This window comes from Xiphophorus couchianus, chromosome 19 (genome assembly GCF_001444195.1).
Source record: "Xiphophorus couchianus chromosome 19, X_couchianus-1.0, whole genome shotgun sequence".
In the NCBI taxonomy this organism is placed as follows: domain Eukaryota; kingdom Metazoa; phylum Chordata; class Actinopteri; order Cyprinodontiformes; family Poeciliidae; genus Xiphophorus; species Xiphophorus couchianus.
In genome coordinates, this window is record NC_040246.1 from 16,743,810 (window position 1) to 16,757,181 (window position 13,372).

Sequence of the window (13,372 nt, forward strand, 5' to 3'; positions counted from 1 at the left end):
GATTTAACTCACAGGCAATTTATTTTGTACAAGAAAACATATCCAAGGTTTGTGAGAATTCAGAGGTGTTTCATGGTCACAAATTATGTAAGGTGCTGCCTCAGTGTTTGCAAGTTAATTATTTATCTCTCAGCCAAGCTCCACTGATAAGAGCTGTGTAAATATTACAATGTTTAATGAGAAGGCTCTGCCGTGTCTCTGAGCTCATTTCCCTCCTGGGCGTGCCAGACTTACAATGACTGCTTTCACTTCCCTGTGCAGCTGCAGACCTTCCAGAGGATCTCAGAAGCCCGACGTGGCGGCAGACCCAGAGATGAGTGTCTACAGCGATGCTTCCAATGACGACTTGTGTGACGAGTTGGAGACTTTGGGGTGAGCTTATTAATCTCCTGACTTTTCATTTTACTTCATGTTCAACACAACAAGTAGTTCAAAACTGCCCTGCCTTCTCACAAACAGAGGATTTTACCCTTTGTTGTAGCCACTGAATATGGATTATACTGTGAGTAGACTTGTTTTGAATACAATCATTTGTTTGCATTTGTAGATTATGTGTTGTTTTCTCTCGAGAATTGTTTAATATCAGGAATAAGGTGTGGACAACATAGGACCATAAAACAGTGTTTTTCATGATCATAATATTCTATGGATTTTGAAGAAATAAAACAAATTAAACTAACTAACCAAAAAGCGGTGTTCTATAATTGTTTTCTCTTGAGTGAAGGAGAATGTAATTACCATCAGGTGTTTTAAACTTTAATCCGAAAGTCGTTATTTAGTCCCTATTTATGATGTGGGAATTTGGCATCTTCAGTGTTGCAGGGAGAGCTAGACTGTCCTCTGAGGAGTTGTGCACTCTGATTTGTCCTCAACTTCAGAAAGTGTTTTGTAACTATCAGATTTACACGCTACTCAGCCTGCCTGTGGGTTCAAAAATGAACAGTTGCAGTGCCCCTCTTCCCATTAAGGCTTGCCTCGGAAAACCACAACCTCATTATTGCTGCTACTCTCCAGAATATCATTCCTATGTCAAGATCCATATAGCTCCTGGTCCTGGCAGAGGGCCTGGAACCATTTTGGATGGATAATGAATTTTGTGTAGTTTCATAGACACATTCTGCTATGTATATTTTAGTGATGCTGTCACTAAATAATTCTTAGTGATGCTGTGTTTTATTTCACATGAAAAATGTTAATGCCCATTACTTCACCATGCCATTACTTGTAACTGTTGGAAGTTGTTGGAAGCAGAACATATGTCAGATTAGTCTCTAATAAACGCAGTCTGCTTTAACAGCCGGAGACATTAGACACTGGACACTGAAAATAAGTTTCAGCTGCTACTTTAAGTGGAATCTAACTGAAGAAAACAGAGAAGTTGTAAAATGTTACCCTCTCTATCATGTGGTGTCCATAAAACCCAGTACATTGTAACCAATCAAATGTAGTAAAATAAAACTTGTCTTTCAAGTTTACAGACAATATCCTGAGCTTATGAATCCGTGTATGACTGACCCAAATCAGATCAGTGTGGTTTTTTTATCGTCTTTTTCTTAAGCTAGAAATGACAGTTTGTCTTTACAGAACTCCTCCCCACCTTTGATGCAAATGGAGAACTTTCACATCCTTTTTTACTGGTTTCATTTACATCTGTGGCACATTCATACTTATGAAATCTCTCTAAATTTCCTGTACAGATCTCTGCTGTGCCTGTTGTTCTTTCACTTTGTCCAAATTTCAGTTTAAACCTCATTGACCTTTCAACAAAACCATAAATGTTAAGAACATTCTCATTAAGCTCATCTTCCTTTGTGCAGCTAAAAGAAGCAAGTGGAAAAAAGGAAGACAGAAAAATGCAATCAACTATGCAGAACCTTTAAAATGATATATTCTTAAAGCAAAAGGGTGAAAAAAGTTCTAATTACATAACACAGGTAACATAGTGTGAGGAATAATTTAATCTCAAGAACAGATTTTATTTTAGCTTAGTTTAATTAATTTAGTATTTTGAACAACAAATCTCTAAAGTTGTAATTCATACATGGGAACACTTGTGCAGAAAACAAGTTTGTATTGTTTCACAGGTATTGTTGAATGTTTTTCAATGGAACACTGAAGGTGCATTGTGACATTGTGGCATTATAACACCTGACAGTTTCATTTATAAACAACAAAAAACTTATATAGGCCAAAGTCTGAATTGGCAGGGAAGATCAGTGAGAAAAGGGCAGCCCTGCTAGTATTAGCTGTGTTAAAAAATAAATAGCTAATCTAAGCTTAAATAAAGCCTGAATGAATTTAAGCATTAAAAAAACAAAACCTAACATTACTCCTTTGCCTTTCCTTAACGCCTACTTCCAGTCAGCTACTAAACAAATATTTACCTGCTCAACATATTTAGGACCTGCTGAAAAACTTTATGGTTTTATGCAGACAAACAATTGCAAATCAAACAATACTGAATGTCCCTCACTGTCCTGGAATAAAAATCATTCCATTTTTGAATATTTGGGATTAAACTCTATCAGGCTTCACTATGTCTTAGTTTATTGCTCACAACTTAGTGCTGGGGAATCAGGCTGTTCAAATCAATGTGTTTATTTCTATTAAAACGTTTTTTGTTTTTTTTTACTTTCATGATTTTCATTGGAGGTGGTACCACTATGACCTGTCCCGGCATGCTGCAGAGGCTCTCCTCCTGTCCAATGGAGGAGATGGGAGTTATCTCCTGAGGAACAGTAATGGCGCTCCTGGCTGCTTTGCCCTGTCTGTCAGGTCAGTCGCAAGCCAGAACTAAAAAACACTAAAGGAGATTGTTTCTCGTACAGGTCAGGAGATTACTAGATTACCACTAGAATGTATTTCATGTTTCTTTGTTAAACTGAAAGAAATAAATCAGAAACTAAGGACTATAGACATCCAGGCAATATATACTGTATGTGTTGAATCTGAATGTTTGGCAGATGCAAAACAGAAAAAAATCCTAAATTATGAAATGTTTTTTTCATTCTTTGAAACACATAGAGCAAAGGATTCAGTGAAGCATTTTCATGTGACACGCAGAGACAATGTCTACATCTTTGGGTTTAATGAGTTCCCAAGCTTTCAGGACTTTGTCAGCCACTTTGCCAACCAACCTCTCCTGGGAAGCGATGCAGGTAAGAAGATCTAGATTTTTGATTCACCGGACTCACCAATAAAACGTTCTATTCCATACCTGATTTCAGTCTGTCCGAAGCACTCAAAGGAACCCCAATTTTTATACGAATAGGAGTTTTATAGGAAGTGATGCTGAGTGTTAAGTGTTTTCAATGTTTGTTTCAGTTCTCCCCATTGCAATTTCATTTTTTTCCCAGCAATTATTAAGGAAAAGCAAAAATATGACGAAGCCAAACCAACCTAACAAAAACTATCTATACAAACTTACTTTCATGGTTCTGTTTATTGGTTCACCTTAAAGTATCTTTGCTGCAGTAAAGTTTTAAACTGTTTGTATTTAATGTTTCCATGTTGAGTTTTTCCAACCTTAATGGCTTGCATAGTCTGAGTTAGTGGTGTCCAGATTAGCTACACTCTAAACAGGAATTAGCTCTAAAACATATTTACTTCTGGTTTAGTGGCATTCTTGCATGGGAATGCTGTTCAAATGTTCCACTTTCTAACTGTAGTTGGTAATGATATTGATCAGTAATCTGATAAGAACAATCATCTGTCCTATGTGCTTTGTTTACCCAACACTGGGTGATAAGGATTAGGCATTAGAAAGAACAGTACGAGTACACCTCTTCCCATTTATATATGCCTCAGAAAATCACAACCTCCTTTTAGTCGCTTGTTTCCACAATTTTGTTCCTAATTCAAGTTCTATATAACTCACGATCACTCATCCATCATAGATGGATGTATAAATTGATAGAGGAGGTAGAGTATTTGGAAGTTTAGCAAAGAAAACAGTAATTTAACTGACAATCTCACAGTAGGCAGATACTGTAGTTACTCCTTACGTCTTCTTATTTTATAGAATCAAAAGTTGAGTACAAATGTCTGAGGGGGAAATTATGTAAAAAATGTAACTTGCTCTCTGTCTTTGAACCAGGGACCCTCATTGTGCTTAAGAGTCCATATCCATGGCGTGTGGAAGAGCCATCCATCTATGAGTCAGTGCGAGTTCACACCGCCATACAGACGGGCCGGACAAAAGATGATCTGGTCCCCAAAGCACCATCGGTATGATGAGAAGCTTTGTTTTCATTTGTATATGTTGTTTAGGTTTATAAACTAGTAAAGTTAATTGGTATGGTTGTGTTTGATATAGGTGTGAAACTTTATGATTAAAAGAAATTTACTTTTTCACTCAATCCCAACTTGTAATAAACTTTTCTTTCCAAAGTTTACCCAACTTTTTGTGTATTTCAAGCTAAATTTCACAGCCAAAATATGCAATGTCAGCCAATCAGACGTTTTTAAGGAAATTATGTCCAGAGGAAGTTCTGCATTTACATGTTCCTCATGTAGTAGGTGTGAATAGATGTAGAAGTGAGTTTCAGTCCTATTTATTACATTCTATGCTTGTGGATCCAAATGGATCCAAGCTGTAAGACCAAGCAGAGCACCAAGATGGAGATTCAATCAAATAATGAGTGCAGAGAGATTAAAATGCCTTTCTGAGTTTGGCCATTTTTGTTTAAAATAGATTATTTTATTTATTTAATTTAAAGTTTAAAATTTTTGAGGCACAAATTTTGGGTGTTAGTTATATGTAAACATATAATAATGAATACCACAAAAAAATAAAGGCTTGAAATGTATTTTCATTCTATCATTTGTGGGTCTTGGTTGGTGAATGAAGTTGTCTCCAAACATTGCTTCAGTTTCATTTAACTGGAAAAGGTTTTTTATCTTACAATATTACTCCTGCCTTTCTACTGACACATAGTATGTCATTATAGCTGGGAACCAAGGAAGGCTACCTGGTGAAACAAGGAGCAATTGTGAAGGTGAGAACATTGAAATAAGGCCATCTCTACACATTGGAAAAGCAATCATCGGATACTCAGATACATTTATCTGAAACTGAGATTTCAGTTTTACTATGACTTAGCTACTTAAAATCTAACTTTTACTCTTAATTTACAGATAAATTTGAAACTTGTTTTCTTTTTTTTGACAGAATTGGAAACAAAGGTGGTTTACACTCCATAGAAATGAACTTAAGTACTTTAAAGACAAAATGGTAAGTTTATTTCACATTCCAGGTTATAACTTTGATATAACTATTTGACAGGTTAATTATTTGATAAATGGTAAATGTTAGTATGTGTTGTCTGTTGATCAAGTTAATCCATATTTGCATCTAATCAGTTACACTGTTCCTTGTTGCAGTGTGAGGAACCCATTCGGACGCTGGATTTAACATCTTGCTCTGCAGTCCAGTTTGACTATTCTCAGGACAAAGTCAACTGTTTCTGGTGCGTAACTTACTGTGTTGGTATGAATCCTTTACTTGAGGAGCATTTGCCATTAACGAATGGAAAGAAATAGCACAATAGGGTCATACATAAGATTTAAGCAAAAACAATAATAAGCTGGAAGTCAAACAAATTTTACAGAGAAGTACTCCAGTGTTTTCCACAACTCCACAACCTTTTGGGTTCTGGGAAGAGCCCTCATTGTGTCAAGACTTTTAATGATTCAACCACATATGACTTAAATAAAGACACGCCTTTTGGTGAACTCTCTGTTAGTACAACAGTCTCAAACACAATGCTTCTTTGTGTGATATCATGGAAAATATCTAAAGAAATCAAACAAGATACCAGGAAGAGAACTGCTAGCTTTGATAAGAATAGTTCATCCTTGGACACAATTTCCAGATGACTGAAGGTGCCATGTTAATGCATTTAAGCAATAATGTACAAATACAGTCACCATGGAATAGGTTCTCTGTCCTAGAGATGAAAATTTTCTGGTGTAAAAATAGCATCTCATTCCTAGCAGAAGAAAATTCTGGCTAAAGCAGGTTATATGGTGTCATTAACAATAAAACAAGTAATTTAAAAAACATGACCTGAGAGGCTCGTCAGAGATGAAGAAGCCTTTACTCAAGAGGCAATGTAAAAAGTTAGTCTGTATTGGCAACCAGTTACCCTAATTTTTGAAGATATATCTTATACTTGGATGAAATAAAATTAAAGTATTTGGCCACAATGACCATTGTTACATCTGGAGAAAATAAAAACTAAAACTTCTAAGCTAACTTTCAAATACAGCATTATCCGAGGAAGTGTTTTGCTGCTGGAGGGACTGATGTACTTCCAAAAATAAATGACATCAAAAGGAAAGAAAACATTGAAGTAACATCCCAAGATGCCAACCAGGAAATTGTCCCAGTCCAGATTAGGCTTCTAAGTACACTAAGCACTAAATATACCACCACATTTGTTACAAAGTTGTTTCATGGTAACTAAGTCAATGTTGTGAGGATAACCAGAATATTTCACCCAAGTCATGGAGATTAGAAGGCAATTCTGCCAAATACTAAAAAAATGTTTTAGAACTTTTGAGTCTGAAAGAGGAAAACTGTCCAAAAGGTGTTTTTTTAATTTTTATTTATTGTTATTTTTTTTATTACCATTATCGTGGGACTTAGCAAAGATACATAATTTGAATTGAAACAGGAAGTGTTACATCTGATTTAATATCAGTGATATTTAATATCTAATGAAAGTTCAGATGACCGCTGCAAGCTGGATTGTACACTCTGGCTTCCAATGATATAAACCACATGTAAAGTTAAAAAAGAAATTGGACTAGGAACAGAACAATGTGGAACAACTTCACATTCAGGCTTTAAACATTTCCAAATGGCTCTGTGGGGCATACTAAAAATAATATGCTTCTGTTAATGTCAAGAGTGAATGTGCCAATGTGTTTCTATGTCAAAACATGAGACCTTTGCAAACCAAAATTTGATTTTTTTTTAGATTTTGTTCATAATCTCCAAAGTGTAGAAATAAACAGAAAAGATTTGTGCTGTCAGTAGATAAGCTACACTTTGCGTTCCTATTACCACTTCTGCCTCCTTAGCTGCGCTACATTTTCTATTACACAACTCATGTTAAGCAAAAAAAAAATTGCCACATTGCTTCAGTTTCTTATGGGAAAAAATACCGTTTTTTTCTTTTGCTCTGTGCTCTATCCTGTGTGTTATCCTGGTTTACACATTGTTGTCTCCATAACCTATCTATTGTTTTACAGCAGTTTGAACCCCTCCAAAACACCCACAGATATAAATAAAACCCTTTTCTCAGTTCTGAGTTCCCCATATTGACTTTTTTTTCAAACATTGATATTTTTTGTGCGAAAAAAGGGAAGTTTAAGGCGACAGTGGAGGAAACTGACCTGAGTTCCAGCTGTCGGTACAGTCATGTAAATAATTTCACATTCAACCCATCTGTCTTAACAGGAAAGAAGGGATTTGTTTTTTGTCTAACCTGGCAAAAATAATTTGCTTGCTTTTATTCTGTAAATTGAAACATAAGAACGAGAGAAAATGTAAAACGTAAGAGTTAACAAAATTGAGAAATGTGTGGAGAAAAAAAGTGACTTAAAGCAAAGCTGAAACTTAAAGAGGAAGCTGATAAAATAGACAAAAAAACTAACAATTGAAAGAGGAAGACAAGATAACAAATAAAGTCCCCAATGAACAAAATGAGAGCGAGGTGAGGAAAACAGAGCAGAAATTTTTAACAGATGAACATTTCAAAAATAATCTGGAAACAAACTGCAGCTGACTGACTTTATTAATTTTTTATTTACCATTGTTTTTTAGTTCTGAACAGACATTTTCTACTTGATTTAAAACTACTATGTTTGCTATGCCTGTCTCTGTGTGTCCACAGTCTCGTGTTTCCCGATCGAACATTTTACCTCTGTGCAAAGACAGGAGTTGAGGCAGATGAATGGATTAAGATCCTCCACTGGAAGCTGGTGAGTTCCATCAGACTGATTCACACGGATTATTTAATCTGTGGTACGGTCAGTAGGAAAAGAAATATAAGAATATGGACATCATTCATCTTTTTTTACTACCAAAACGTCCAATTTCTGGGAAAAAGAAGGAAATTAGAAATGCAATCCTTTGCATTTCTAATTCGCAAAGGGTTTCTTTAAAAAGGAGGCAAAATGAAACCTGTAATACCTAAACCTCTCATTGGCACAAGAAAGGAGCCAATATTTACCAGTTTTATCAGAGGGAATTACATGGATTGAGCAGCTGAGGGAAAGTCCATTATTACAACACATTGTTTTTGGGTCTGAAACATTTAAGCCTATGTACAATAAATCTACTTCCTTATTACTGTAATACGATTTCCTTTCTTGCTGCTCCTCGTCTCTTCTGTTTCACAACCACTAAATAGGAAATTTGCAACCATTGCTGGAAAAAGAAAAAAAAAACAAACATGTGGCTTTTTTTTTTTTTTTTAACCATCATCATTTCTGAATCCAATGTTCTCAAATCAGCTATTGTAATCTTTGCTTTCAGTCTCAGATAAGAAAAGGGCGATGATGGTCATCCATGAAGAAACAGGAAAATAGCTCCATTCTCACAGAAGATACCAGGATAACTGAAGGAATGAGACAGATCTGGAATATGTTGCACAACACATCTTACAAGAGGTCTTTGAACAACCTATTGAAGGATTTTAACAGCTCTGTAGAGTTCCTGGACTAAAAATGTATGTACAGCAGTGTTCTCACTGAAGAAAAAAAAAAACATTTCAAAATTCACACAAATATGTTTTATGTAGATAAAAAAAATAATTATTTTGTTACAATGTGCACTTTCAAAACAATGTTAACTGTGAACCTAGACATGTCAGTGTAGTTTTGATGGACACAGAATGGTTTTGGCTGTATTTGACAGTTATGACTGACTTGTAGCTTTTGTAGACTCAACATGGGAATGAGGGTAGAAGCAGAATGTGCTTGAAGCATTGTATTGCAGTCAGAACCAGTACCGATCACCGGGTCAGATTGTTTTATACGTGTTTGTGATTGTAATTATTTGTTCATCTCAAGTGGGAGTAAAACTTCCTGAAATGTCAATGATAGATTAAATAAAAACTCATAATCAAACTGTTTGTCGTATATCTATCTTTAATTTTCTGATGAAAACAGACTCTTAGGTCTGTTTTCATCAGACTCTCAGGTTGTTGCAGTTATTCTGACCCACTCTTCTTTGCAACATTGCTTCAGTTCATGGAAGGCTGCAGACAAATAAAATATTCAATTATGAATACCTAAATAAGAAAAAGAGGCGGCACTATTTTAGTTGTCAAAATTTCAACATTTATTCAGACTTTAACTCAACAGAAGAATGAAACCTTGGCAAACAGAGCACAAAGTTTATTTAAACTGATCCACAAACAATGAGAAACTACAGAAATCTCCCCAACATGACATAAACATCTCAGCAAACCGACAGGAATATGATGAGTTGGGAGTAATTTGGTGCAATCTGCTGCCGATCTGAACTCATGTCACCTCGACCACCTGCCTCAGATTCTCTATTAGTGGAGCCAACTCCTTCTCCAGACTCATGATGAGGCCTGAGGACACAGAAACACATCTTATCTCAGCTGCTATCCACCTTTTAAAATGGTTGTAACAATGCATTTTACCTGTGTTGGCGTTGCTGCTGGCGATGAAGCTGATGACCAGAGGGAGCCGATTAAACTGCACAATCTGTTCAGCACAAACATAACACAGGATCATGGAGGCAGAATATCAAATCCTCAGCTTAATCCAACACAATGGATGTAGAGCTGATAAACCAGCAACACTGTATGATGCCATCATGTCAACATGGACCAAAATCAAGTACCATAATCAATATTATCAACTAAAGGGTAAGATGTTATTGGAAACTGCAGACTTGGGTGCTGATGTGACACAATCACAAAACATTTTTGAAATGTAAAACATACATGTTTTTGTCATTTAGGAACATTAAATGGAGACCACACAACATCTAAATGTGCTTTTTCATAAGGTTTTAAGAAAACACAAAATAACCACATGCAGATTTACGTATTTGAGTATTTCCAAGAAGTCAAAGTTGAATCCTGACAAAAAACGCTAGGGGTTAATACCATTTGTGAAAAAAACATTCACTGTTTCTAGTATTAACTCTACACTATGATTTAATCTACAGTTATGGGAAACAGTCCCCCTTACAGCTACTTGTACCACCTTGTCTAAAGCACTTTCACCAGAACATTTCTCTCTGACTTTATCAGTCTCACATCACTGTGATAGAATTTTGGCCCACCTTTTTTCCCAGTATTGCCTGACCTCATTGAGCCTTGCAGACCCACATATGTACACATCTCTCTTGCTGTGTTCCCACTACAACATTTCATGCAGAAGGAAGTCTGGTGGAGTGATTGTAACTCATTGATGCTATTCTCTTTGCAGCCACTCTATTGATGCTTCGTTCAAAATAATCATCCTTTGGGTAACCCAAGCTTACGTCAAGCTTCAATTGTCAGAGAAAATGATCTCACATTTCACTCTCACCCACACACACACACACACCCCCACACAAGTGTTTGTGGTTGACTCAGTGGCTGCTAAACGAGCCTGAGTCTTCCGTCGTTTTTTTTGCCATTGTGTAAACAAGACGTTAAGAACAAAAAAAGAAATTAAATATGTTTGAGGAGGTCAAGTCTAACACCAGAATATTATGTATCTTCTAACCTGGTAGGAGTTGTAATAGCAGATGATGCTCTTGTTTTTAGAGAGGCCAAGCTTGCTGCCCTGATCCGTAGCAAGAGCAAAGGTGGATAAGAAGCCAGGTCTCAGGGCATGGACTGGGGCGCTGTCATTGGCAACTGCAGGGATACAGCATTCATCCACATAAGAGAAATAGAAACCATCTCAATCATTCATTTTGGATTATATGTGAGAAAATATATGCAACTCATACAATACATTTAAAGGTAATCAAAGCATTTCCATTACAACAACTGTCACAGGAGTCCCGGTCTTACCTTTGATAACTGGAACGCCATCTCTGTCTGTGACAACAACAGCGTGAAGACCTTCAACACTGAGGAGAACAAACAGCTGATTTAGCAACTTTGAAGAAACCCCGAACTGATAACTGTGATTCTCCAACACCACCAACCTTTGCAGCTGTTTGTACAGGTATCTCTTTAAATCCTGTAGAAGAAAAACAAGTTGGAAACTGGATTAAACAAAATGGTTCATAGGTCTTTCGTGGGATCTAATCACAGTGAGTAAACCAGCAGAAGTGCTGAATGTCAAGCGGCAGACAATGTAACAAATGAAAGAGCTATATCAATTTTCTTTCCTTAAATATGGCTCAGTTCAAAACTCCTGATCTAAACTACTCCTTTACATTTTACTTCCAAGTTACCAGCCTACTCTATAACCATTTTACAGTAAATTAAATACAGACTTTTTATGGCCCCATTCTGAATCACTGATAATAATATTAGATCCTTTGGTTGGAATTTAAATTGATCTGGTCCAATTACTGTGGATCTGGTTTGAAATTCTGATTAAAAGAGTCTGAAAACCAGAAGTTCAGTGACATTGTCCCATTTTGAGTTTTGACTGAGTGGGAATTTATCTGTGGCTTCTCCAGCAGAAACTAAAAACCCTTAAGGATTGAAGGGTTGGAGTCAAAAATCAAGTTATGACAGCTAAAACAAATGCAGCCCCGTTTGTTTCAGATAAAAGCACCACCATTCACACTTGGCATTAAGATCTGAGCAATCAAGTCTTAGTTTCTTGCTTTAATAAACATGTGCTGATTTACTCAATTACACAAATAATTGAGTAACTATAACACTGCAATGCAGATTTTTATTATGGTTGACAGTAGAGATTTTACAAAGAATTACCACAACATACATTTAGCCCCACAAACAGGGTTCACAGTACAGAGAGCAAACATGGCAGCTGTGTCCTATAATGCAGTAATTTATATAAACATAAATTGTAATTCCTCATCCTTTTTATTGATTTTTTTTTACATGTTTCTGAAAAGATATTTGCTTGATCCCCAACAGCAGAGTTGGTAAAGAATGTGAATGTTTACTCTTCAAATGATAAACAGTTGCTATGTCTGCTATGTCTACAACCCATCATGAGACTCCTGACTGACCCAGTGATTCACGTAAACAGAAGCAAACAGCGGAATAAAGTCATTTCTTTCGTGCCCCAGCATTTAGTTTTCCATCTTTACCCAAACGCACCAGGTCTTCAAGCTTAATTACATCAAACTAAAGGATATTGACAATCATTTACAGAGTTGACATAGTGTAAAATATCTGTTGAAGCTATTAGAAGTAAATAAACCATACTCACATCTGCCATGATGTGTTTTTAGCCCTCTTTCTACGACTCTGTGGAGAAAAACAAAGTTTTAACATCAAGATATTTTAACAAACGAAGAGAAGCTGTACGTTTCTCCTGGTGCAGCTTTTATGTTAAATATAACAAGCTAACATGGCAGCTAAGTTTAACTTCGTTCGTTTATCAAGTTCAGCCACCAACAGCTCTTAACCAGCATGTAGGTTTTTACAACAGACACCAAAAACAACGATTTAAAAGATTTTACCTACCTTTAATGATTTTATCTCAGATTTCTACATGCTAAACCAGAAGCTAACATCACATGACACCCTGGTATCGTTTCCGGTATTAGAGGGTGGAGCGTTTATAGACGCTTTTCCGCATAAGCGCTGAATCTTACGTCAAACCCGCACCATATTGTGAGTGGCATTTTCAAAGTAACATCATTACAAGAATAGTGTCAACTCTCAGGCATTCACTATGGGCTGCATTTCAACTTCTGTCATCAGGATAGAGATACAGAATGACTGTGTAAAACCTATAGGCCGCTGTTAGACTCGTAAATTTCAGCCTGTGAGGACTCTACTGACCCCCTGAAAAATCGTTGTCTTGAGATTGTTATAGTTCTTTTCTTTTTTTTTTCTTAATTTCTTCATGTGTGTCAATGTTGACTATGCAGTAAAGTGGTCTTCGGGGACAATGTACTTTTGAATTGAATAAGTCAGATTATAACAGGCCTATGGTGGCATTCATTAAAGTTTGTGGTTGATTACAAGAACGTATGTAATCACGTTTTAGCCACTAGAGGGAAGCATTTCTCTGCTCTCATCTGCGCACCACGGAGGCTGAAAAGACTTACACAAATGTCATGGTTTAATATAAAAATGCATGTATATTATTTTCTTTACTGCATTAGAATTACCTACTAAATAATTTTATGTCACATGAATACAGATTTTTTTGTTGTTTGTCTTTATTTTGTTTG

The 13,372-nt window shown here is 36.2% G+C and overlaps 2 protein-coding genes across 3 annotated transcripts; one reads left to right on the top strand and one right to left on the bottom strand.

The window, feature by feature from the left end:
- The first annotated feature begins 224 nt into the window (after window positions 1-224).
- dapp1 (dual adaptor of phosphotyrosine and 3-phosphoinositides) lies at window positions 225-9,138 on the top strand. 2 transcript variants are annotated; one of them, XM_028001396.1, is made up of 9 exons: window positions 225-372; window positions 2,653-2,775; window positions 3,025-3,158; window positions 4,097-4,227; window positions 4,950-4,997; window positions 5,171-5,233; window positions 5,383-5,468; window positions 7,902-7,989; window positions 8,546-9,138. In XM_028001396.1, exons 1-9 carry the CDS (start codon window positions 236-238, stop codon window positions 8,567-8,569), a joined length of 834 nt encoding a protein of 277 aa, XP_027857197.1. In that variant the 5' UTR covers window positions 225-235; the 3' UTR covers window positions 8,570-9,138. The 2 variants fall into 2 exon arrangements, with proteins under 2 accessions (XP_027857197.1, XP_027857198.1); XM_028001397.1 differs by having other exon boundaries at window positions 3,064-3,158.
- Window positions 9,139-9,328: 190 nt separating this feature from the next.
- On the bottom strand, window positions 9,329-12,807 carry lamtor3 (late endosomal/lysosomal adaptor, MAPK and MTOR activator 3). Its single transcript, XM_028001691.1, has 7 exons — window positions 12,657-12,807; window positions 12,400-12,437; window positions 11,192-11,226; window positions 11,055-11,113; window positions 10,762-10,895; window positions 9,684-9,747; window positions 9,329-9,611 (listed from the first exon to the last, which is right to left on the bottom strand). The coding sequence occupies exons 2-7, from the start codon at window positions 12,406-12,408 to the stop codon at window positions 9,538-9,540; spliced, it is 375 nt and encodes a 124-aa protein (XP_027857492.1). The 5' UTR covers window positions 12,409-12,437; window positions 12,657-12,807; the 3' UTR covers window positions 9,329-9,537.
- Window positions 12,808-13,372: the final 565 nt, after the last annotated feature.